Here is a 26692-nt window from a genome sequence, read left to right as displayed (position 1 = left end):
ATTATCTTTTGAAGAATTTCTGGAGCGCAACTAACTCCAAACATATGCTTTCTGTATCTAGAGCATTATTACCATACAAACACAAATATACATCAACAAATTATTATTTTTATTTGATTGAAATTCAAATTTATGTTTAATAAAAATAAGCGTGGCTCCAAAGATATATGCAAAACGGACCTGAAAACTAACTGGATATATCTCTAGTAACATCGTTGTACTTATAATGGTTGCATAGCACACTTTAAGAGTAAAATGATATCTTCAAGAACATTATAAAACCATAATTATTACTTGCTACGGCTCTCTAAAAGTTGTCTGAAATGTTCGTTATTCCGTGAAACTTTCCAATTCAAATTACGTTTATACATCAAGCTTCCTACAAGACTTTGAGGACTTTTGGAGCCTTCCGAGTCTCTTAAAAGGAGGCTTCTGAGCATGTTGAAAAGACGCTTTTCAGCCCCATAAGAGGAGATTTCGAAGCCACTTGAAAGAAAAAATCCGAAACTCTTGAAAGAAGGCTTCCAAGATTTTTGAAAGTAGGCTTTCGAGCCTGTTAAAAGATGGCTTTCAAGCCTCAAGAAAGGAGGCTTCCATATCTCTTGAAAGTAGGCTTCCGAGCTTCTTGAAAGAAGGTTTGCGAGCCTCTTGAAAGTTGATTTACGAGCCTCTTTAAAGTAGGCTTCCGAGCCTCTTGAAAGGAGGCTTCCGAGCCTCTTGAAAGGAGACTTCCAAGCCTCATGAAACCTTCAATAATGTCTAACTTGATGGCAATGCTTCAACGGTATCCCCTTGCATCTAATTACCTACAATCCTCTCAGCTACCTGATAAAAATAATCAAAAAATATCGGCGAGAGCATTCCAGTTTTTTTTTTCAGCTGAGCGGCATCCGATGCATAGGCAGACAGATAGCACTCTATCTCTTTTATTGTTTTATTACACTTTTATTGTTTTCGGAAAAGCGATAAGCGCTCTCTTCATTAAGCTCTAACGAGGCGTAGATGTTCTGACAGTATATATAGCCACCTAACGTTAAATGCTAGAGCTGCTAGTGCCCCTATAGGCAGAATCGCGCAAAATAAGTCATGTACGATGGATTGAATTTAAGTGTTACGTCGGTTTGTCTGTGATCTAACCATATTGACGATTTGAATCAACGTTTCAGACTCCTGTCATCTTGTTCCAGCACTCTAACGACACCATAACAAGCTCCATAATTGACCGACAGTATCAGAACAACTAACCGACCCAACAAGATTTGATTAGTTTTTGGATCGCAGAATTCCTCCAAACTTACCTCCAGGTATCCAACGGGTCCATTGAACGGGTAGTCACCCAGTCTTCGTTCCTCATCCAGAAATTTGCCCGCCTTGCCATTGGATGGCGGACAAAACAGGCCATAATTGAAGCTTTCTTTTAATTCCTGAAAATAGAGAAAATGAAGAAAAAACATTATTGAGCGACTTTATCTTTTATATGATCGATATTCGACAAGCGCTTAAAGCTTTGATGATTAGGTCATCACATTTGCAATGGAATTAATTATTATGCAAATGTACACATTATTCGTGGCGGTATCCGGTATCGCACCTTTCGAACAAACAAGTGCCTTGAAAATTTGCGTTACTGTGCCAATAAATCACACGACGTTCCCACTTCCAAGTGTGGCACCCATCCGGACATTTTAGGGACAAGGTTAAAAGAACGCTCTGGATCCCGCTCAATAGAACGAACTGAAAGTGCAATGCATTATTTACTTACTTACAGCGCTCTATTTTCAGCCACTTGTACGCAGCCAACCTTGACCTTAAGCTTTTTGGCGCCTCACAGTGACGACGCGACGCAAATCTAATTTCACGGATGGTTTTAAGTCATTCTGTATGAAAATTTAACAAGGCAGAACTCAACAAAAATCATTGTATTATATCACGATATTAATTCACTAATCACAGTAAGAGGGAGCGTTGTTTTGAATTTGTAAATTTCGTTAAATCTAGCGGAAAGGAAACTTAGGTTCAACATGTTAGGCAAATATTTAAATTTCTTTATAGTATAACTTGTTGGCATCGTTATTATTGGTAGAATTACTCATTTTACCAAAAAAATTAATTTTGAGGTAATAAACGATGCAATTCATTATTCTTCATACCTCGTTGTAGGTAAATGTCCAACTTTTATAGCAGAATCGAACGATTTGCCAATCTAAACAAAAACTGATCGAAGTAAGCTTTGCTTGACATGGTCCGTTGTATACACAATTGAACGAATCAGATTTTTTTGCAAGATGCCCACTTTGCAACACATATTGACGGATGTTGATGTGTCAGTAAGAAAAGAACAAAAAACCACATCATCGATCGATGGTGTCAGTGGTTTTGCAATGAGTTGTTGCTGCGAGGATAAACACTGACGTCAACCGACCGTGTGGGGTTCTCAACAAAACATCCGTTTGTTTCATTTGAGTTTATTCAACCTGAACAAACCGTTGGTTGCGCAATTGAACCGTCTTGAGGCTAGAGCTCCCTCAATAGTGAACTGACGGCGATGCAAGCAAAGCGCGGTATCAATTTGTGCTGGCGGTTTCACTTTTGGGTCCGTGTCGAATCACCGTAAATGGAGATCCACGCCTAATCGATGTGCTTGATTGCTGTAGGAATCCAAACGAACAACAAGAAAGACTCAATTAAAAGACAAAACGTGGTTTTATGGGTCTATTCAAGGGGCAATGGGAGAAAGACTGTTCTTTAATTACCGATCGAAGCGCCACAAAAAGGGGAAATAAATCGGATCAAGAGCAACAATACCACGGAAGAAGAAAACGGATCGATTGGATGTCTCATTTTCACGCCATTGTGTAATCGAAACATTTGTATCGTTCCAAATTATCCGAGCGCAAGACACTTTTGTACTTTCCCTCCGATGGGAATTAAGTGACACTTGTTACGGCGTGGCATTTATAGCACATAACCAACTAGGGCAATAAAAACACGTTTTTTGTTACTTCGTCGTTGACTGTTTTGCGTGTTACTACATTTGTCACGCATTGTTGTCAGCCCCTATGGACCTCTTAAATTGTTTTTTTTTCAGCATCAAGCATTAATCAATAAAAACGCTGCTGGAATGTGCTGCCCATCCCTTCAACATTTTCGAAATAATAACAAATCGCCTCGATTGTCCGCCATGACTGCTTCGCGTCATGGTCAACTCGATGGATTGAATAATTTGACCCATAAGTACCTCTCGTTCGAGTCGGTCGCATTTCAAACTGTCATTCTATTTTTTTTGTTTATGTGTCCGAACGCTGATGTGAATGGTTGTTAAAGTTGCAAAACATCAACGACAACAACAGCAATTTTGGAACGTGAAATGGGATGGAACATTGTCTGGTTCCGCCGCGTTGTGCATGATTGAGCATTGAAGCTTTTGTTGTAGAACGCCCCGGGCGGCTTTTGTTCTGAGTCCCGGGTCGAACGACCGCGGCGATTTTAGACAGTCAGTGTTGTTCCCGTTGATGCAGAGATTTTATGGCTGACTGCACGCATTTCAGTTCAACATGACCCGGTAAATTTCACGCCCTGACCCGACACCACCACCAGCCGTAAAATGTGTCTTCGTGAAGCAACATTCGCTACGCGTGCATCGTAGCTCGAAACAGGGGTATTGTCGTGTCGTGATAATTCAATCAGTCGATCTTTCCAAAGCCTGACAGAAGGGTAATTGAAGCAAAACTAGTTCGCCATTACTCAATCGTAACGTGCCGAATTCCAAACAATGGCGCCATCCCGAAACTGGAATCAAAAAAGACAATAACTCGGACTCGCACTGACCGTTTCATTAGCACGTTGATAATTTTCACTGATTTTGTGACCTAGTTGGGGCTCTTCTACTCCACAGTACAACGCACAAATCGTGCCATATAAACAAACAAAGATCACATCACCACGATCTGGACGGAGATTGATGAATTCGCACATCGACATCATTTTCGTCCGTCCGTCGGTGGTGTTTGATGAGCCGCAGCCCACCCGGTGGATAATCGCCGCTAATTTGGCGAGTTGGAATCATAGGAGGCGAGGAAAATCGGAAAATAGCCGTCATCGGAGCGAGCCGTAGCTTACTGCGATACAGTCTAAGATTAGGAGGAACAGGTGATTGACGTTTGATTTGTTTCTTTCTGTAGTTTGAATGCAGTAATTTTACGGTTGGTGTGGGAATCAATTTTCTAAAATATAAAAAAGAACAGTCATGAGGAATCATGGACACAGTAATGTTGAATTTTTGTTATTAGGTTTGACTCAATATAACAAAAACTAGATCTTGATCATCTAAAACAAAACGAGTTAATCCTTGGAAAAAGAATACGATAATTACGATTAAATGTGTATCGATACACCTAGAATTGCATGTTCATTCATTTATTTAGTCTACATCCAAACAGATAGCACTGAATCAACAATTTGACGCCACAATACACGATTCGAGGCCGCATCTCTTCATCCTCGAATACGCCCCACGCTCGCCAAGTCGTTTTGCACCTGGTCTGCCCTTCTCGCTCTCTGCGCTCCACGCCATCTCGTACCTGCCGGATCGGAAGCGAACACCATCTTTGCAGGGTTGCTGTCCGGCATTCTTGGAACATATCCTGCCCATCGTATCCTTCCGGCTTTAGCTACCTTCTGGATACTGGGTTCGCCGTAGAGTTGGGTGAGCTCGTGGTTTATTCTTCGCCGCCACACACCGTCTTCTTGCACACCGCCAAATATGGTCCTAAGCACCCGTCTCTCGAATACTCCGAGTGCTTGCAAGTCCTCTTCGAGCATTGTTCATGTTTCATGTCCGTAGAGGACAACCGGCCTTATTAGCGTCTTGTACATGACACATTTGATGCGGTGGCGAATCTTTTTTGACCGCAGTTTCTTCTGGAGCCCGTAGTAGGCCCGACTTCCACAGATGATGCGCCTTCGTATTTCACGACTAACATTGTTATCAGCCGTTAGCAAGGATCCGAGGTAGACGAATTCCTGGACTACCTCGAAGGTATTCCCGTCTATCGTAACACTGCTTCCCAGGCGGGCCCTATCGCGCTCTGTTCTGCCCACAAGCATGTACTTTGTCTTTGAGGCATTCATCACCAGTCCAACTTTTGTTGCTTCACGTTTCAGCCGGGTGTACACTTGGCACCTTTGCAAATGTTCGTCCGACAATGACCTCCGCGAAACAAATAAATTGACTGGATCTGTTGAAAATCGTACCCCGGCTGTTACACCCGTTTTTGCCTAACATTCTGTATTAAATTCTTCAAGATCTGAATGAGTATCATAGTTTTTTATCGTAAGTTGTGCCGTCCAACAGCAATTCTCTGTTTTTGGATGTTTCTGCATACATTTTTGCATATAAACTTCCAACGAGCACCGCCCAAGCGTTGACCGATTTGGCTGAAATTTTGTCCAGAGCATCAAGGCATCAAATAGAACCGAATAAGAGGGCGGTCCATCGAAAAAATTGAAAAAAAGTTTTTCTCATACTAGTTTGAGCCACCCTACCTTACACATATCGGGCTGTGGCACGTGTCTCTTACGTGAACGGTTCAACTTCTCATAGAACTTTTGTGCGTTATTAGCGCGGTTCAGTTCATCCGTCTCTTCACGGTCTCGATCAAGATGAATACACCACAAGGTGTTCCAATCTGCCAAATTCACGATACAGCCATCTTGGATTTTAGTATGGGAGAGCCAGCCGGTTTGTTTATGTTTTGCACCGAAAATGAATTTTTCACCTCCGCCTTCTTCTCGTCTATAAATTGAGCACATTGAAACACCTAGCTGTGTATTCATCTTGGTCTCGATCTTCCTGCTGGCGCTTTTTCCTCCGGAAAATCGAGTTTTGTTTGTTTCGCGCCCGTTTATATCGTGCCTCGTTCGCCCTCGTGCGGTGTTGCAGCAATCTCGCCCATGCTGCATTCTTCTCTTCCACTAACTGCTCATATTCGCCGTCATACCGGTCGTTTCTCTGATCCGGGGGCACCGTGCCAAGTGCAGCGGTTGTGGTGCTACCAATGGCGGATCGAATATCTCTCCAGCCATCTTCAAGAGACGCTGCACCTAGCTGCTCTTCCATTGGGAGTGCCACTTCCAGCTGCTGCGTGTATTCTTGGGCTAGTATACCGTCTTGTAGCCGCCCAATGTTAAGCCCGCGTCCGACTTCGACGCGAGTTTCACACCGTTTTTTTGAGCATGAGCATGAGCATGATTGACCGCCCACGGTTGCTCCTCCGTTATTGCTAGGTCAGCTGTAGTTACACAGAGAACCAACAGATGATGTTTGGGACTAACATCATCCTCAATGTGTAAAAACTGGTGACCAGGAATTGAGCAATACCAGCGCCGGCCGTGTCCGAATGCAGGTCAATTAAGGAATGGGTGGGAAAATGTTGACGTGATTCTCGCTTTGATAGAAGCCGACGAGTCATCTGCACTTCCACGAGTAATCACAGGGATTTTGGATAGATGGGATGGGCTGTGTGGCGGGGTTCGTTTTGGTAAACGGTATGCCGTATGTGACGTGTAATTCAAATGGAACTTAACAAAAACGCAATGTAAGACGCAATAATGACATTGCTCACAAACTACACCAAAACGAACAAAATTTCCCGGATCTTATCTTTTCTGCTAATCACAGTAGAAATTGATGTTTATTTCAATTCACGTTCTTACCGAACAAATGATAACACAATCCGTCGCGTACTCAAATCCTAAAAAGTTCCTTAACTTTTAATCTTTGAGTCAAAAGGTCTTAACAAAAATTGTTTTGTTCGTACAGTAACACGTTATTATAACAACGATGCTTTTCGTTTCGAAAAAAAATATACGAAATTACTCCAATTTTTAATTGTTCGTCCTTCGCGAGGACAAACAATCAATTGCTCAAGATGAGCAATTGTTCACTTCAGCTAAAGTGCCTATGATATTCATGTGCATTGCGTTATTGTTTGTTATTGTTTCTTCAACTAGAGGGCAATTAATTACTTATGGACCAACACATACTTATATTAGACACGAAATAGAAGTAGGATTGACGATGAAATGAAAAGAGGGAACGGAAAGGAAATATCATATGCATGAAGTAGTTACGAAAACTGTGGGGTTCTTCCATAAATTACGTAACGCTAAACTTTATAATGTTGGACCCCCTCTCCCCGTTTTTTATCGCAACGCTGGGCCTTACCTTCTCCCTCCCCCTATAGCGTTAAGTAATTTTCTAAAGCCCCTTGAGATAGTGAAATCAGTTACATTGTGTTTTATTCTCCGAAGAACATATTTTTGCGTTAATTTGTGCTCGGTATGATATCTAGGGATACATCTTACTCTGAATATTTTTCGTATATTGTAGAAAAGTGAATGACTAGATGGATGCATCAAGAACCTCCACTATAGATTCCAGGAAACATGCTTTTGTGAGCGAATTTTGAAATTGATACGCTTTTGTATGGGATTTAATAATCAACAAAGGTAATTTATAAGATTGTCAATAATTTATAATTAAATACAAATTATATATATACAATTTTAATTATATTATCTACAAATATACAATATAAATAAATGAAGTGTTTTCTGTCAATGATCGGATCATCCAACTAATGCAAATATCGTCCATAGTTATTAATAAAATTGTTAAAAAGTGATTCTTTTCCAAAGCATATCGTGAAATTACTGAATTAATAAAACAGTTTCAGTGGTTCCAGGTTTAGACACTAAAATCTAATGGACTTTTCTCAAGGCTTTTCGCAATCTTATCTCGTACCTTTTGTTATCCCACCATAAGAAGGATTGTCATGACTCTAAATTCGCTCTAAGGGCCTTTTCGTAGTGTTGGTGTGACCTAATGTTCCTTCATGCGATCTTAAGGTACCTCCTTTCCGTTTATAGTACATGCAATTTTTGAAATATGTATACTATGTATCCTATGTATCTATTATTTAAATATATAATAGAAGAAAGTTCGTTCAATATGAGGTTCTTCACTGAATAATGGTCATAAAAGTAGGAGACAAACACAATTTGGTACTGTATCAACGTGAAAGAGCGGTACAATGGCAAGTCAAGCTGTTAACAAACATATTTTTTTAGTAAACGAAAGGTTACTGGGCATAACCCCCCCCCCCCCCCGAGAGACGAAATTTTTAGAAGAAATTTTTTTTGGGAGAAAAAAAATGTTCAGAAAACCCCCCCCAGACCAATTTTCTGGCTACGCCACTGCATGTTGTACATATGCATAATCAAGTTTCAGACATAGTAAGATACTCCTTATCATAGCTTGATCCTGATAAAGCTTGTAGTTGGAATAGGCTCCCAAAATAGTGTTAGCAACATTCTCAATATTTAAAAGACATTGTGATTTTTTTTTCGTAATTTTGGAACACGTGTAATATAAAAAGTACACTGATAGTTAAATTGATCAAAGTATGCCGCGCTGACTAGCAAACGTGTTTTTTTCGTTCCGTTTTTGCTCCCGTTAATTTTTCAAAATTATTCGATTTCGGTTTGATTTTAATATAAAAGCTATTTTGATTGTAGTGTAACAATTGTTACAAGTACAAGTGATAATATTTGTTAAGCGGTCAACGGGATTCCAATCTTTTGGAACTTTGTGTTATTTGTAATGTTAGATTTCGCGGATAAATGTATGTGCTATTTATTAATCTCGACTGGTTTTAATGTGAAATTATTTTGTTGTGTCTGCTGCTGACAATGTGCCGCAAAGGAAACAGAATTCGCAGGAACGGCGTGGATCAGGCGTGGTGTACTTCTCTACACTTGTACGGAATTATAAATCCCAGCATCTCGTTGTACGGAAAACTAAGTGAACATGCTGTTTCAAACTAATGAATCCATGGGCGTAGCCAGGATTTCGAGAAGGGGGGGGGGGGGGCAATTTTGGTCTCCTAAATCGTAGTTTTATAGTAGTCTTATAAAAACACATGAATATTAACACATGAAACCAAATCCAAACCAAATCGAAACAATAATGATTAAAACATTAATGGATTTAAAAATACGTGATTTATTTCCCATCAGATATTTTAAAATAAAGTGAGAAAAATATTAACGAACTTAGTATTCAGAAAGAATATAAAATCAGCTATAATAATTATTATAAAAATCAAGAAAGCTAGAACCATACATCTGAATTTCTAAACAAATCTTCTCTGAAATAATATTTATTATAAAATAGGCAGAAAAATCAATATGCAAGCTTTCTCCAGGAATTCCTTCGACAATTGCTCCTGGCATTCTATCCGAAATTCTATCGGGGATTCTTTAGGAATGCCTGCAGCAACTTCTTCGGCAGTGTCTTCAGGAATTCCACCATAAATTTTGCCGGGAATTGATCCGAAAATTCCACCAATTCCAAGAAAATCTTCACGAAGAAGTATAAGTTCCGCAGAATTCCCTGCAATAATTCAAATAATTTCGTGCTGTTTCCCATAATTTTTAAGAATAAGAATATTCCGTGGGAATTCCGCAGAATTGCCAGTAAACATTCCTGAGAATTTTACGAAAAATCTTCGAATTTCTTGTGTAAATTTCATAAAAATGTCCGTGAATTGTTTCGAATAATTTCTCGTGAAAATTTCAAAGAATCTCTCCAGAAATTCCACCGGAAATTTATACAGAAATTATACCGAAAATGAAATCGACAATAGAATTTTCGGAGGAAATCCTAGATTAATTAGCAATGAAATCCTGGAAGAATTCCGGTGAAAACTTCATGATTTCCACTGGGAGATCCTCCAGGAGTTTCTCCGAAAATTCCTCCTCGAATTCTTCCAGGAGTTCAACCAGCATTTCCACCAAGAATTTTTCTAGGATTTCCTTTGAGAATTATTCCGGAAGTTCGATCGTCAGTTCCTCTGAAAATTCTTTCGGGAATTTCGGCAGAATTTGAATTTCTTTAGGCTTCTTCAGGAATTATATAGATTCTTCACCAGAAGCTCCTCCGAGAATTTCTCTGTGAGCTCCTCAGGGAATTATCCGGGAGGTCCTCTGATGATGATGATAGTCCAGCTAAAAACCCCAGCAATGGTTTCAGCTAGACGAGATTTGTCTATAAGATGAATTCTCTTGTTTCCGAGAATGCTTCTAGTAGTTTCCCCGGGGTTCCTTTGAAAATTCTCACGGGAGTTTCTTCAGAAATTCTTCCAGAAAATTCCTTCGAAAGTTCCTCCGAGAAGTCCACCATCAATTCATCCAGGAGTTTCTCCGGAAACTCCTCCGGGAGTTTCACCAGAAGCTATTCCAGGAAATTATTCAGGATTTTTTCAGGAAATCATTTAGGCTTTCTTCAGAAATTAAGCTGGAAATTCCTCCCGAAGTTCTTCCGATAGTTTCTCTGGGAGGTCCTCTAGGAATTCTTCTAGGAGTCCCTCCTGAAATTCCTCCGGAGTTCTTACAGGAGATCTTACGGGAGCTCCTCCGGCAGATCCTTCGGGAATTCCTCCGGGAGATCCACCAGCAGTTTCTACGAGAATCCCTCCGGGAGTTTCACTGGCAGTTTCTCCGGGTGTTTCTCTGAAAAGGAACTCCCGGAGGAACTCCCAGAGTAATTTCCGGAGGAGCTCCCGGGGGATTTTCTATAGGAACTTCCGGAGAAATTATCAAAGGAATTCTCGGAGGAACTGCCGGTGGAACTTCTGCAGGAATTTATTGAAGAACTACAGGAAGAATTTCCGGAGGAAATCCTGGAGGAACTCTCGTAAGAATTCTAGGATGAACTCCCAAAGGAACTTCCGTAAGAATTCCAGGAGGAACTCCTGGAAGAATTCTTAAAAGAACCTCCCGGAGGAATTCCCGTAAGAACTCCCAGAGAAATTCTTCGAGGAACTTCTGGAGGAATTTATAGATAAATGCCTAAAGAAATGCTAAATGAATTCCTGGAAGAAAGCCTGATTGAATTCCCGAAGGAACTACTGGTGGAACTTCAGAGGAACATCCGGTGGAATATCCTAGAGGAAGAGATCTTATAGATCTTATTGGGAAGAAATTCCGTAGGTATTCTTGACGGAACTCTCGAATGCATTCCTGAAGGAAATGCCAGATTCTACCTGAAGAGAGAATAGCCGAAGAAATATCTAGTAAAACTTGGAGAGAAGAAAAGAAATCTTCAAGGAATTTCCTCGCGAATTTCCTAAAAAAAATTCTGAAGGAACTTCCGAAATCCCATTTCTCGTGAAATTCCGGCCAAATATCGTCCAGGAATTCCCTGTGAAGTTCCTGGAGGTATTACCGGAGAATTTCTTGGAAAAACTCCTGGAAGAACTCCCGGAGGAGCTCCCACAAGCACTTCCGGAGGAATTCCCACATGGAAGTCCTGAAATAATTCTTAGAGAAGTTCCTAAAGGAATTTCCGAAAAAATATCTGAAGGAATTCCCAGAAAAATACCAGGAGGAATTAATGCAGAAATTCCCAGATGAAATCCTGAAAGTATTCCCAGATGAATTGCTGAAGAAAATCCCTGCGGATTGTTCTGAAGAAATTTCTGGAAGAACTCTTGGCAGATATCCGAGTAAATTCCGAGTGAAGTCCGGAAGGAATTCTAGTACACTTCCGCGGAAAATCTCCCGGAGAAATTCCTGAAGGAATTCCTGGAGAAGTACCTGAAGAAACTCCCGAAAAAATACCTGTAAGAATTTCTGGGAAATACTTGGACGAATTCCAGGAGAAATTCATGAAGATATTTCTAGAGGATTTCTTGAAGGATATTCTGAAGTAATTGCGAAAAGAATTCCAGATTGGAATGCTAGATGATTTCGCTATTGAATGTTTGGAGGTATTCCCGGAAAATTTCCTGGAAGTAATCCCGGAGGAATCCAGCTTTCCACGCTAGCCATAATGCCGGCTGCTATAAATAAATGTGACAGTAACTGCTTCCGACGCTAAACTGTAATCGACGCTAATTGTATCTTAGCAACCATTTTCACATTGTTTGTTTTATATTTTCAGCAAAGGCAAGATTCAAAGAAAATGGATAATATTTTCGTAACTAGTTTTGATTATTACATTTAATACCCATTATCGTTTCAGGTTGAAGTACTTCTCCCATACACTAACAAGCTAACAATTTTCCCTTTTGTGACCCTGTTGATGTACAATTTATGTATGAGAAGAATCAATTCCGGCATGCCGTAAGATTCAAATACGAGTAGTTTGGATATGTTCATATTGGAATTAGATGAGAAGGTGCACTATGCTGTGTGTTCTGGATATCGAATGCTAGCTTGTTTCTCTAAAAACCAATCTAAATGAACACCGATGTACAGCTGAATGCAGATTTGAATGCAAATAAAATCAAGGAACCTCTATAATATTATTATCCGAGTGACAAAACTCGGCGTTGTTCATTTATTGCGATGCGTATACCTATGGTATGGAGTTCCTACATGTAGATTCCAGCTTCATGACTATTCCCCATACAGCAAAATTCTATGATAAGAAAATTATTTTGAGCTTTTTAGTGGAATGTTTTCACCTGTCATAAGACGAGTTTATACAATCCCATTGAATTCCACCACTTAATTGTATCTTGACAGATACGTATTTCGACCTCAACAGTAAGGCCGTCTTCAGTGTCTCGTACTTGACTCGACGTCGAGTCAAGTACGAGACACTGAAGACGGCCTTACTGTTGAGGTTGAAATACGTATCTGTCAAGATACAATTAAGTGGTGGAATTCAATGGGATTGTATAAACTCGTCTTATGACAGATGAAAATTCTATGTTTTGATCAAACATACCAAGTATTGGACAGTGCTAGTTCCTTGATTGATAACCGTGTACGAAAAAGTGATTTGCAATAGATGTCATGGCGCATAGTGGGAGCGGCGAAAATTTTTTGCCGTAATATACAAATGAATCGTTTAGATGTAGAAGTTAAAGAACTGTGCGCTTGGCTGTGCAAAGCTAGGAAAAATAATCAAACAGGCCGAGTGTGTTGATAGGGAATCGATGAGGATCACCTTTGATTCATATACTGGAGCGTTTGTATGAACTCGGAAACATGATTACAAACGATGATTCTCTTCTAGTTTTAATAGAAACAACTGAGAACCAGTGGATCCAAGCTAAGTGTGGGAATGATTATTTGAACCTAGGATTTAAACCTGTCCTGCGATGCATTTATCATTATCTGAGTTTGTTCTTCACACAACTAAATTATACAGCAACAGGGTCACAAAAGGCGATTTTTTTTTGGCTTGATAGTGTATCGGATAATTACTTCAACCTAAAACGAAAATGGGTATTAATAATATAATACTAATCGAATGGTAGTTTTGAAAATCTTATTCATTTTCTTCGAAGCTTGCATTTGCTGAAAATAATAAATAAACAATATGAAAATGGTCGCTAAGATACAATCAGCGTCGATTACAGTTTGGCGTCGGAAGCAGTTACTGTCACATTCATTTATAGCAGCCGCCATTATGGCTAGCGTGGAAAGCTGGATTAAAGGAAGAGTTCCGATAGGAATGCCCGGAGAAGTTCCTAGAAGAATTTCTGAAGGAATTTCTTATAGATTTACAAGTGAAATTATGGAGCTAAATTGGAGGATTTCCGTCATAAATTTTTAAAGAAACTTCTGGTAAAATTTTGGGAAGAAATTCCGTATGTATTCTTGACGGAACTCTCGAATGCATTCCTGAAGGAAATGCCGGATTCTACCTGAAGAGAGAATAGCCGAAGAAATATCTAGAAGTAAATCTTGGAGAGAAGAAAAGAAATATTCAAGGAATTTCCTCGCGAACTTCCTAAACAAATTTAGTGGGGGGTTTCAAGATAGAGAGGAACAATTACATGAGAAGGATTTTCGAACGATTTTCAGAGGAATTTGTGAATAACTTTCCGGAGGAATTCAGAAGTTCCCAGGGGAGCTTCTAGAAGGATTTTAATGAGAATTTTTTGAGCCCGAAATGTTTCGAGTTGTTTTGAACTTTTATATATTATGGATCCTGAATGCCCTAATAAGTTTCGGGAATCTTTTGAATTTCAACCAGCTATTTCTGTATATGATTGGATCGTAAAGTGCACATGTTTGAGGGAATTCATTTCAGTATCCGTTCAATCTTTCCACAATTTAGGGGGGGATGGTGACGCCCCCTCCTGCCCCCTCCCCTGACAACTCCCAATCACACCAAGCGCCAATGTAAAATCACCCATTTTTCTGCTCAAACTTTCGTTTAGCAGAATTAATTGGTCGCAAATCGTATCGCGAATCCCTCAATCCCATAGCTGAGAATATCCTACTGCAAATGTACGTTTAAATTGATATGATACTATTTCCGTTGTGCTTGTACGAACAAAATATTACAAGTCAGTCGAAAAGCCGCTTGTTGCGGTTTGGCTGAACCCCTACCAACTGTCTGTAGAAGTCGAGAAAATTTTAGAACACGACCGGTGATCTCTCTTCGAGATACCTACACATCTTTGAATAACATTGAGAGCATTTTGCAGACGGTTGTAATTTAGAAGAATTTTCCCAAAATAATTCATTAAAATTATTCTTTGTGTACAATTATAATTTGTTCGTTATTCTAAAGATAAATTAGAATTGATTCTTAATTCGAAAAAATAAAGTTGTTCTCAAGAGCGGCGTTAATATTGAATTTTTCTAAACAAAACTCAAATTAAACAAATTTAAGGACGAACTTTTCTGGATCCAATACTATTCCACCTCACGTATTAAAGGGCACCACTTTCAATAATAGGCAACGATCCGCTGTCATATTTTTGCCTTTCTCGTATACTAAGTATACGAAAAGGCTATATGATCACTCCAAAACCAAACTTTTGGTAGAAGACTCCGAGCCATAGTGTTATACCAATCGACGCAGCTCGTTGAATTGAGGTGATGTCTTTTTTTTTTTTTTTTCTTCCTAAACAATGGAGGGGGAATCTGCTCAACAGACATCCTGGGTTGACCAGGAAGTGCTGGGTTAGAGGCCACCTCCAATGAGGGAGGCAGGGCTGCATCCCCGACCAGCTAAACCGTTTCCATTGCCGCCAAGCCCATCGTCCCTTCGGTACAACCAGAAAGTAATGCTTCAAAGGGGGGCCAGTGCATGACGCACCCTCGAGGTTAGCTGCGTGTCCTTGCAGCATCGAACATCGTGACTCGCTTTTTTAGAAGAACACCATGGTATCGTGCCAGCGCATTGCCGGCTTTCCAGGTGGCCTTACCACGCCCTATGTCCTCGGAAGGTGGGCAGGGTCGACTTCGCGCCTGCTTCCCTCTGCACGACTGGTATCAAGAATGATGATGCCACGTGCACCCCAAATTGACCTTTCTGCGATAGGGCCTATTCGCCAGCACACAGAGGGACTTGCCGACGCGAGGCCTACGCCTGCCCCAGCCTTGACGAGGACCCCTTTCCGTCCTCGGGCTCGGAACCCGCCCGGTTGACCGACGCCGCGAAAGCGACGATACCATGTTGTTCTTCGCGCGGCCACTTGTTCGATAAAAGGATCGAGTTCGACCACAGAGCATGACCACCGGTATGACCCATGAAGCCGACTCCGATCCCTTGGACCACCTCTTATTTGCGCCTGAACTAGCCATCCTTGAGTCCACGCGCCACCTTCTGTGTAGCTCCGAGACGATTTGGGCGATAGCCGATAAAACGGCGTTCCAGCCAACTTCGTCTTTACACATCCTCCGAACTAGGTTGTCCGGGGTAGTGTCCAGACCACATGTGGCAAGCATGTGGTCACGCATTGCGCGAAAACGTGAGCACACGAACAACACATGTTCCGCCGTTTCCTCTAAACCTGCGCACACCAAACAATCGGGCGAGGCCGAGCAAGCCAGCTACGTTACCTGCATTTTGATTTTGCAGCACGCTTAAACGCCGGGCACATCGAACCCCCCATGGGGTGCTTGCTGTTCACAGCTTTGCTGGAACAAATCAAACAATTGGGAGGGTTCGTGCAGCATTGTGCCTTATGTCCCTCCAATCCGCAGCGTCGGCAGAGATTGCTTCTGTCAGGGCCTTTGCAGTCCCATTGCTTGTGCCCCGGTTCCAGGCACTTGAAGCAAACTTCGGGTTGCTCGTATATGCGCACAGGGCATACCGACCATCCCACCTTGACGCTCCCTAACTTGACTACCTGGGAGGCGTCCGCTGCAGATAGCCGAACCAATGCTACCTGCGTCCCTGCCGGACCTTTCCGTAGCCGAACGGCTGCGGTGGGCGTCTCCACTTCACACTGTCGCCGCAGTGCCGTGACGAGCTCTTCGACTTCAGTGATCTCGTCCAGGTCTTTAACCCTTAGATTCACCTCCGTCGTGAGTGCCCTCACCTTGACCGTCTCGCCTAGGACCTCCTCCGCCAACTTCTTGTAGGCGGCGCCCTTTTGCGAGACGCCCCGCTTCAGCTCGAGTATCATCTCGCCCATCCGGGTACGTCTTATTCGACGTACGTCGGCGCCGAGTTCACCGAGCTTGACGTCACTCCTCATCGCCTTCAAAACATCCGAGTACTTAGCCTCGTCCGCCGTGATGACTAGGGCATCGCCCCTGGAGCGATTGGCGCCTACCCTAGACTTCTTGCTTCCCTCATTCGCCTGGGCCTTCTTTTCGGCCCTTGACGTCTTCGGTTTCCTCTTGTTCTTGACCAGGGTCCAGGAGGCGTCATTCCCCTCTATTTTCCTGGTCTGGTGCGGCTGAGAACTTTCAGCCTGCCGTAACCCCTTACCACCGTCTTGCCTGAGTGGACGGACCTTTCCAGGTCCTTCCTCCCCCGGTTTTGGAGGTACCTGACCGGGGTTCAGCTTCCCAGCCCCACTACCCTTGTTCGGGGTAGTAACCCTCCGCGTTTTGGAGCGTCCCCCAGGGAGCTCATCCCTTGGAGACTGTCTCCCCCGTTTTTGTGTCTGCTCCGTTGGAGTAGTCACCCCCGACGTACCCGCAAATACTTGAGCCTCAGTCTGGGTAGACTTTGGCACCACCGTCTTAGCTGGCACGCCTTCGGTCGACTCGACCTTGCCCGAGTCCGCGAATCCTTGGGCCTCAGTCTGGGTAGACCTCGACTCCACCGATTTCACGGGTTTACACTTGGCCGTCCCGACCGCCCTCTCCAGCTTGGCGTCCAGCATCGACTTTCGAAGTTTCTGCAAGCTCCTCTTGAGGTCCTTGCTGATATTATGCTTCGATGACGCAAAGTCGATGATGGCGTCCAGCTGTTCCGTCGCCACCTCGAAGGCCGAAAGCCCATCGCGTTTGCGGTTCATCGCCTTCACAAGCCATGGGCCGTCAATAACCCCTTCCGGCGTTTTTATAGCCGAGAGGAAGGTTGAGTGACCCACGCTGGCGCTGCGCACTGAGCTGCCGACTATTGCCTCTGGCCTCCTCTGGAGGCGATGTCTGTTTATGTGTATGTGTGTGTGTGTATGTGCACAAAATTTTGTAAACACACTTTTTGGAACGAATTACTCGCAACAAATTTCATTCGATGGAAAATCCTGTCCCATTGTTTGCTATTGATAATTGGCCAGATTGGACTATAGGATCAGAAGTTATGGCCAAAATACTACTTTCCATGCACAAAACACGCTTAAAAACACTCACTCATATTTTTTAGTATTTTTTTGCCCGAGAAAGGCACCAACACCGCTAGGCGGATTAATCTGGGTTTTTATTTCACGCTTGCTGAGAGGCAGCAAAGCTAGAATTAAAATATGACAGTTGCTTCTTTGTTAAAATTATTTGGATTCTGTACAGTTTACTTTAAGAATTAGATGAATTTTGGATTCCGGAATAACTGCTTGTAGTGTACTAAGTTTAAGCAATCGCACATATTCAAACCAAGCCTGCAATATTATGGAAACTCATATGTGAATATGTACGTTATGTGGAAGATATTGATTTGAAACTTTCCCTTCGATGGGACTCGAACCCATGACCCTACAGTACGCTAGACTGGTGCTTTAACCAACTAAGCTACGAAGGACCTCCGACGGCCTCCGCAACCTAGCGGCTACTGAACGAGCTCGAGTTTTCCCAAATTGGACGCATAGTCAAATCACTCGCAATCCATTTCTCAAGCCAATACTTCCACATGTGTATTGTACACGTCCACATTAGAGGAGCGTGAGTATTTAGAATGTCTGGCGGCTATACACATTCTTCATCAGCAACGGTACTGATCAAGTGAGGTTGTGTAAGCATTGGCTTGAGAAATGGATTGCGAGTGATTTGACTATGCGTCCAATTTGGGAAATCTCGAGCTCGTTCAGTAGCCGCTAGGTTGCGAAGGCCGACGGAGGTCCTTCGTAGCTTAGTTGGTTAAAGCACCAGTCTAGCGTACTGTAGGGTCATGGGTTCGAGTCCCATCGAAGGGAAAGTGGTTACCTCCAATACATTTTTCAAATCAATATCTTCCACATAACGTACATATTCACATATGAGTTTCCATAACATTGTAAATTAACGTCCAAGTCGGGTGGTTTAATCCCCGGAAATAGGCAATTAACTTTGATTGAACTGAACCTGAGTTGCGTGCTCTTGCCTACGCAATGCGGTCGGGTCTGAGCTTGACGACCGACTGGCAAATGCTTACACAACCTCACTTGATCAGTACCGTTGCTGATGAAGAATGTGTATAGCCGCCAGACATTCTAAATACTCACGCTCCTCTAATGTGGACGTGTACAATACACATGTGGAAGTATTGGCTTGAGAAATGGATTGCGAGTGATTTGACTATGCGTCCAATTTGGGAAATCTCGAGCTCGTTCAGTAGCCGCTAGGTTGCGAAGGCCGACGGAGGTCCTTCGTAGCTTAGTTGGTTAAAGCACCAGTCTAGCGTACTGTAGGGTCATGGGTTCGAGTCCCATCGAAGGGAAAGTGGTTACCTCCAATACATTTTTCAAATCAATATCTTCCACATAACGTACATATTCACATATGAGTTTCCATAACATTGTAAATTAACGTCCAAGTCGGGTGGTTTAATCCCCGGAAATAGGCAATTAACTTTGATTGAACTGCAATATTATTGCTTTGTTTTCTTACATTCTCTCTGATTCATTTGCTTTTCTACTCGTGCTCTTGACTTGGATCTTGAATTTGAATAAAAGAAAAAAAAATGGAAACAATAACAATCTTCAACTAAAACGCCGCACCGCCACCACGCATTCGTTCACTTCGATTCGCACTGACAAATTACTGCGATCAAGATGATGGCTGTAATCGAAGCAGGCCGGCGAGGCAACAAAAAAACGGCGTGCGGCGAATGTGTGGTCCGCTGATTTACCTTCCCGTGATCATAACAACAGAGAACGCATCTACCGCGATTTGCCTTCAGTGTATGGAGATGATCACTTGAGACCGAAAGATTTCCACTCCAGGGGCCCGCATACCGACTTGGTTCGTGTGCATATGCGAATCGAACCCAAACAATATTCGAATTGCAGAAAGCGATTCGATCTGTTTAGCAAGGGAGATTAATTAGGACCAACGCAGCTGAATGTAGCTGGAGGAGGGGCTTTCGCCACTGCATGCCAAGAGGGCGCTCGAATGCTGGTTGAGTGTTTATGAGTTAGATTTTTGGAAAGGATCGATACGAGTTGTTTCGTACGTTGATCAAGTGTCGAAAATTGGCCAACCTTATGGTTGCCGAACGATCGAAGGTTGCTTTGATAATCTGATTTACTTGTTTGCGCTTTGCTGTCATGTGCGAATGCACTGAAGTGATGGTTTCGCAAATTGGCATCGCGAGTATTGCAAAGGTCAAGAAGCTGCTCTACTGAACGGTGGATGCGGAATTGTATGCTAATGACCGTGGCGGCAACGCGACGACAGAAGTCTACTTGATGAAGGTTATGAACATGTGGAGTTTCGATTCAACCCTTGCATGTACCGTGAGATTGCCACAGTGGGATTCTCGGACGTTACAATGTATGTAACGACGCGGTCCCGTGAGAATTGCGATGGTTCCGTGGATCTGATTTCAATGTTGTTCTTGCGAGGTGCACATACTGATCGAGGTAAAGCAGAAATGTAACAATAGTGTGAAGCTGAAAGATCGATGGCTTCCGATATGCCTTGTTTGTCGTATTGAACCAAATTGGCAACGGATGGTTGAACCGGCGAGCGTCAATGCTAGCTCCGATGGGAATAGAACGGTTTGACCTGGCAGGGTTCAATTTGAGGTTAAGCGCTGTCTGTATGGCCTTGAACCCCAAATACGTTAAGAATGAATTCACTAAGATATGAGATGGCGCTGATACGAGAACTGATTTTTTTTTAGATTTTACAATTTGTCGAATCCATGGATTTTCAATGGATTTTACTAGAAACTAAATGTATTGAATTCTATAAAATAAATTCTCATTAATAAACGATTAATGATTAGAAAATTTTGACAACATTTGAAAAAATGGGTTTTCTTTGGTACTGCAATAACTTTATAAATAAACTGAACAATATTTTCTCTTAATTAAAAAACATTGTTTATTCATTCATTTCATCCCTGTTCGTTCATTCAATGGAACACTATGAGCGCATCATTTACGATTACCGCTTTGTGGTTTATCCACCGCACCAGATGATCGCTCGCCCGTTTTGAACACGCAATAAACGCAGCTGAAGGTCCCCCGTACAGCGGATTAGCCTCCACCATGGGAAAAAGCGAAGGAAAAGGATAAGTTGACACGTTTCCGCAATCCACACTCGACTGCTTTGCACATCACCCAATTAGACTAGCAGCCAGAGAGTGCCGCTATCGCGTGCGCGCGCCAATTAAGCATACCAAACCGGCAACATGTGCCCCGCACTGTGACACTGCCATCCAACAAAACACGAGACCATCCGCGTTCGATTTGCTTTCCAGTGCAGTGCGGATTCTTCTGCGTAGAAAAGAATTTCCAATCTGCCTCGCGAACCCCGCTGGCCGATCCCCGGAGATCGACGGTAAGCGATTGTATTGTCATTCAAACGCATCCAATTTGGTCGTCAAAGTCAATTGATTTCCTAACGACGACGACGACGACGATGGAACAAGTAGGTAGGTAGGTCTTTGTGCACATAAGTTTTCACTGCGGGAGTTTCCTCATCGTTTCCCCAGCTTTATATTGGGAAAATTTGTGTGATTTACGATGCGGAAAAGTGTAACAGCTGCTGATGCTGCTGTGGAATTTTCGTTCCGCTCGCTCCAAACTACGACGTCGTAAATTTCACGCTTTTAATCTTAATTATAGAAGAGCATACCACTTCTCCGTAATTTTGGGTATGGTATCGTCGATGGAAGATGGTTGAGAGTTGGAATCGAACTTGCTCGAGCGATACGATGAAGATGTGAATGAAAGATTCTAAGAATTATGACATAGTGATGAGGAAAAGGTTAAAACTTTATTCGTGTTGAGTAAGTGGAATTTTGATAATGTTTCGATAGGGTTCTTTAGTGAAGCTCTGATATTTTCTGCAAAGTGGTTTGACTGGCCGAAATTTTGAGTACATAATAAAACTTGGAAAACGGCCATTAATTGACACGACGTGATGAAGTTTATTTTAAAACGGACTTAAAGGACTAGATTGTATAATTACAACTCATTCATGTATATTTTACTTCAAGAGAAAATAATATAAGCAGATAACCGTACGACTTAATATTGGTATACTACGTGATTGAATAGAACTTAGAAAAAATTCAAGTGTCACGCCTTTATGGTCATCAGAGAAGGGAAGGATTGCTAGTTCTAATATTATTGTTGTTAAAGACTCCATCTCCACGAATGTAGGGGAGCTGCTCCTGAGATTCATCTCATGGCTTCGATATTCATACCATCAAAAACAAAGCAAAGGAAAGAAATTTGATTTGTTTAATATTTTTGTGTTTTTTCAGCACGCATGTTGACAAAAAGAAGCGACGAAATTGGTGCTGTATTTCTTCATTTCGCGATGAGATGAATACATGTTCAGTGAGATGGAGATCGTTACAGTTCCCCTATATGGATTTTTTTGTTCTTCTTAATTTCCACAGGAAATTCTTTCGCGTTTCAATGGAAAATTATGCCAAATTTCCACCGGAAAGCAATTCGTATTTCTTCAAAAGTATTTTAGGAATTCCGAAAAGAAACATATACTGTGAAATTTCCAGGGAAAAATTTGACCAATTTTCACGAGAAATTCTTCTGAATTTCTGAAGTTTTCCAAACCACTTCGGAAAATTCTATGGAACCTCCACGGGTCTCTCACTCACTTCCACGGGTAATTCTTCAGAATTTCCATGAGGAATTCTTCGGAAAGGTAAAAAATCCACAAAAAAAACTCCTTAAAATTCACACGGGAAGTTCTTCTAAATTTTCAAGGGAAATTCTTTTGCACATCCATGGAAAATCATTTCGATTTTCCATGGAAAATCATTTCGATTTTCCATGGGAAATTTTTTCGAATTTCCATGGGAAACTTTTTCGAGTTTTCACTGAAAATTCTCCCGAACTTCCGCGGGAAACTCTTCTGAATTTTTACTAGAAATTCTTTAGAGTTCTTTCAATTTTTCACGGGAAATTCTTCTAAATAACCATGGGAAATTTTTCCCAATTTCCACGGAAACTCTTTTTGAAATCCATGGGAAATTCTTGTAAATTCCCACGAGAAATTTCTCCAAATTTCTACGAAAAATTCTTCCAAATTCCACGGGGAATTCTTCTGAGTTTTGTCTAATTCTAAGTTTGGGTAAGTCTTCGTTAAGTTTTGAGTCATTCGCTAATTTGGTTATGACCTCACTCCAACTAGCCAATTTACTTACTTTACTTATGGATCCTGTACACCTCCGGTGGTGCAAAGGGCCGACTTGAAAGATCTCCATCCTGAGCGATGCCCGGCTATCGCTTTAACCTGTTGCCAGGTTAGATTTCGGTCGACTTCTTTTATTTCTTTATTGAGGCTTCGCCGCCATGAGCCTCTGGGTCTGCCTCTGCTGCGATGTCCCGCTGGGTTCCAGTCTAATGCTTGCTTACAGATTTCGTTTCCGCCCCTACGTAGAGTGTGGCCGACCCAGCCCCACTTCCGATCCCGAATTTCTGTTGTTATCGGCCTCTGGTGACAACGACGATGGAGCTCGTTGTTTGAGATCCAGTTGTGAGGCCACCAGGCCCGAATTATATACCGCAGGCATCTGTTAATGAACACCTGCAGCCGTTGAGTGTTCTCCACTGATACACACCATGTTTCGCTAGCGTATAACAGCACAGATTTCACGTTAGAGTTGAAAATTCGTATTTTGGTGCGTTCACTTATCTGCCTGTTTTTCTAGATATTTCTTAAACTCGCAAAGGCAGCCCTTGCTTTCTTGATCCGTGCGCCTATGTCGATCTTGGTACCGCCGTCTGACGCCATTTGGCTACCAAGATATTGGAAGCTTTCAACATTCTCCACTGGTTGCCCGGCTACTGTGAAACTGGAAGGAGTCACCGTGTTTACATCCAACGATTTGGTTTTGTTGACGTTGATGACTAAACCTGCCGAGGAGGAGCGATCGGCAAGGTCGTTGAGCTTACTCTGCATATCAGAGCGCCGTTGCGCGAGGAGTGCAACGTCATCCGCCAATTCGAAGTCGTTTAGGTGCTCCATTGTTATAGGCTGCCATAACAGCCCGCGGTTTGGTTCACGGTCAATCGCATCTACCAGAATCTCATCGATTACGATGAGGAACAGTAACGGTGATAGAATACTACCATACAGTAACATACTATACAGCAACTAGCCAATGCTGTTCGCTAATTGGGGCGTTTTGACTGGCGTCAATCTTGTACATTTTTTGCATTGAACAAAGGCAAATTTCTCGCGCTAAAAAGTATCGTTCTCTCCAAACACGGACACAAAACGTCAACGCAGTTTTGACATCACATTGTGACGTTTAGCTGCTTTTAGGAAAAACCCGAATAGCAAACGTTCACTGTAATTCCAAAAACATTTTTTTTATATCTTTATTAGCGAGAGGCTGGCTCGTCTCGATATTCAAAAACATCATTTTTGAAGCTCTATACAGTTTGAATCTCTACGCAGTTTTTGGGATTGCGCCGTTTTCAATTTACGCATAACGTATTCTGTCAGTACTCGCATAACAGTCCCATTTGCGTTTTCGTCACTTATGAGCTAACTCCATGAATAGCATTCACCTTATTTTCCTTTTAAAAAGCATGACAAAAATGAGCCTTTGTTTGGGAGAAATAAACAAAATCCACATTGACTGTACGTCAAGAAACAAAATAAGCCGATCGAAATTCGTGACCTTTAAGCGGTCTTGTTGTGTAGAGGTTATCACGCCTATCTAGAGAGTAGGAGGATGAGGGTTCGAGTCCGTCCAAGATACGTGGATTTTTTTTGTAAATTCCTTATCAATTTGTGCATTTCAAAATATGTACACAGCCATGATGTTTTTACCCGAGCAGGAGAAATTGGCTAAAAAATACCTAATTCTGTTATTGATACCATACTCTATTATGAACTAGCCCTGCATAAGAGGTAAAATACCAAAGGAATAATACCAAAAATAATATGCACAATACTTGAGCCATAACATACTCTGTTATTAAATTCTATTTCAATACCAAATGCATAATCAATTATTATTCGTTTGGTATTGAATTACCTAAACATGTTATGCCTCAAGTATTTTGCATATTATTTTTAATTTATAAGTTTTTGGTATCATTTATTGGTATTTTACCTCTTATGCAAGGCTACTTCATACCAATTTCTGTTATCGAGGTCGTCGCTCCTGCTCGGGTAACAAAAAAGTAGCTAAATAGTTTCTTCTTTTCTCTCGGTTTCTTTCATATAATTTCTACTCATTTTCTGTAAATAGGTGTTAATCAAGTGAAAATGAGTAAAAGTTCTGTGAGTAAATAGGAGAGAAAAGGCAAAAATACTCCGTCACTGAGTAAGCAAAACCAAACTTGAGGCGATACCTCCAACGGTGCAAGAGCCTGAAGGTCATGTGGAAACCAACAATCAACCCCAAAAATGTGAAGTAAAAAGTGAAGTGTGAGGATTGAAAAGAGAATAGTGAGAAGACCCAAGCAGCACGAGCAACACTAGAGTGATTCAATTTTTTTTTACTTTTTTGCTCCCCGATGCTTAAAAGATTACATTCGCCATTTTATTGAGCCTCCTAAACTTTTAGTCAATTTGGATGTAGTTTGATTGCGCACACGTCATTTGAAGTTTGTATGGAAATTACTATGGATATCGCCGCTTATGTTAAAACTCGTTCCCTAAGATAGACTATAAACTATTTAAATATAATCGATGTTTCAACATGATAGAATATTTCCTAAGCTTTAAAACAGTTGTTGTTCATTGTACTCGAAAGATGTTGCTAATAGATTTCATCTATTTCAATTTCATTCATCATGCATAATTCAGACATTTAATAAGTCACATCACAGTTGCTATTACTCAATGCGAAACATGTGCTGCTGTTTGGGGAGAGAGATGAGAAGTGGAAATGAGAAATAAGATGTGAGACGTGCGAATGGGAAGTGGAAAGTGAGTAGAGAAAAGTCAAAAGTGAGCACTGAGAACTGAGAAGTGAGAACTAAGAACTGAGCACTGAAAACTAAGAACTGAAAAATAAGAAAGCAAGCGTAGTAAGAATTGATAACTGAGCAGTGAGAACCAAGAAACGAGAAATGAGAACTGAGAAGCGTTTCCTCCCTTCTTCATTTATTCTTCATGTTCAATCTTCATTATTCCTTCGTTCCTCTTATTTCTTCTTTCTTTTTCCTTCCTTCTACCTCCTTTTATCTTCTTATTTCCTTCTTCTTCTCCTCATCTTTTTTATCTTCTTCATTCTACCTTCTTCACTTTTCACTTACTTCTGCCTTCCTCCTTCTTTCTGCTTTTTTTTTCTCATTTCATTTTTCTCAATTTTCCACATTTCTTCTTCGTTCTTGCTCCTTCCTTCTTCCTTATTCCTTTCTCTTCTCTATTTTTTCCAACATTCTTCCTTCCTTCCTTCTTTATTGTTCCTTGTTTCGTTTTCCCTTTTCTTTCTTCCTTCCTTTTCCTAGATAGTTTTTCGTTTCTTTTTCCTTCTTCCATATTATTATATCCATCCTCTTTCTTCCATCTTCCTTCTTCCTTCCTTCTTCTTCCCTCTTTCATCCTCCTTTTATTTCTTCTTCCTTTTATCTCCTGTCTTCTTCCTTTTTTCCTTTTCCTCCTTCCTTCTTACTTATTTCTTCTTCCTTCTCCCTATTTCCATCTTTCTTGTGCTTTATTCTTTTTTCTATTTTCCTTAATCTTTCTTCTTTTTTCCTTCCTCTTTTAAAATTTTCTTCTTTATTCTCTCTTCTTTCTCTCTTTTGCCAACTTCCTACTTCCTTCTCTTTTTTTGTTTCTTCATGCTTTTTCCTTCTTTCTTCTTTCTTCCTTCTCCTGTCCTTCCTCCTTCTTGCTTCCTTCTTCTTCTTTACCCTTCTTTCTTCTTTCTTCATCTTTCAACCTTCCTTCTTCCTCATTCCTTCTTGCTTTTTCTTTCTTTTCTCTACTTCTATTTTTCTTCTTTCTACATTCTTCTTGCTTCTTCATTTTTCCATCTGCCTTCTTCTCCTTTTCTTTCTTACTTCTTCCTTCTTACTTCTTCCTACTTCTTTCTTCATTATTGTTTCTTCATACTTTTTTTCTTTCT

General features: G+C 41.4%; 1 protein-coding gene across 6 annotated transcripts in view; it reads right to left on the bottom strand.

Annotated features, from left to right (window-relative positions):
• LOC134226601 (SH3 and multiple ankyrin repeat domains protein 1) overlaps positions 1 to 26692 on the bottom strand; it is a 425678-nt gene that overhangs the window by 80849 nt on the left and 318137 nt on the right. For all 6 annotated transcript variants that reach the window (XM_062707471.1, XM_062707474.1, XM_062707476.1 and 3 more), the window contains one exon: positions 1299 to 1424. In XM_062707471.1, coding sequence (XP_062563455.1) covers positions 1299 to 1424 — 126 coding nt within the window. The remainder of the gene's footprint in view (positions 1 to 1298; positions 1425 to 26692) is intronic.

The sequence above is a fragment of the Armigeres subalbatus genome, chromosome 3 (genome assembly GCF_024139115.2).
Source record: "Armigeres subalbatus isolate Guangzhou_Male chromosome 3, GZ_Asu_2, whole genome shotgun sequence".
NCBI classification, from domain to species: Eukaryota; Metazoa; Arthropoda; class Insecta; order Diptera; family Culicidae; genus Armigeres; species Armigeres subalbatus.
This window is presented reverse-complemented; position numbering and strand designations above follow the sequence as displayed.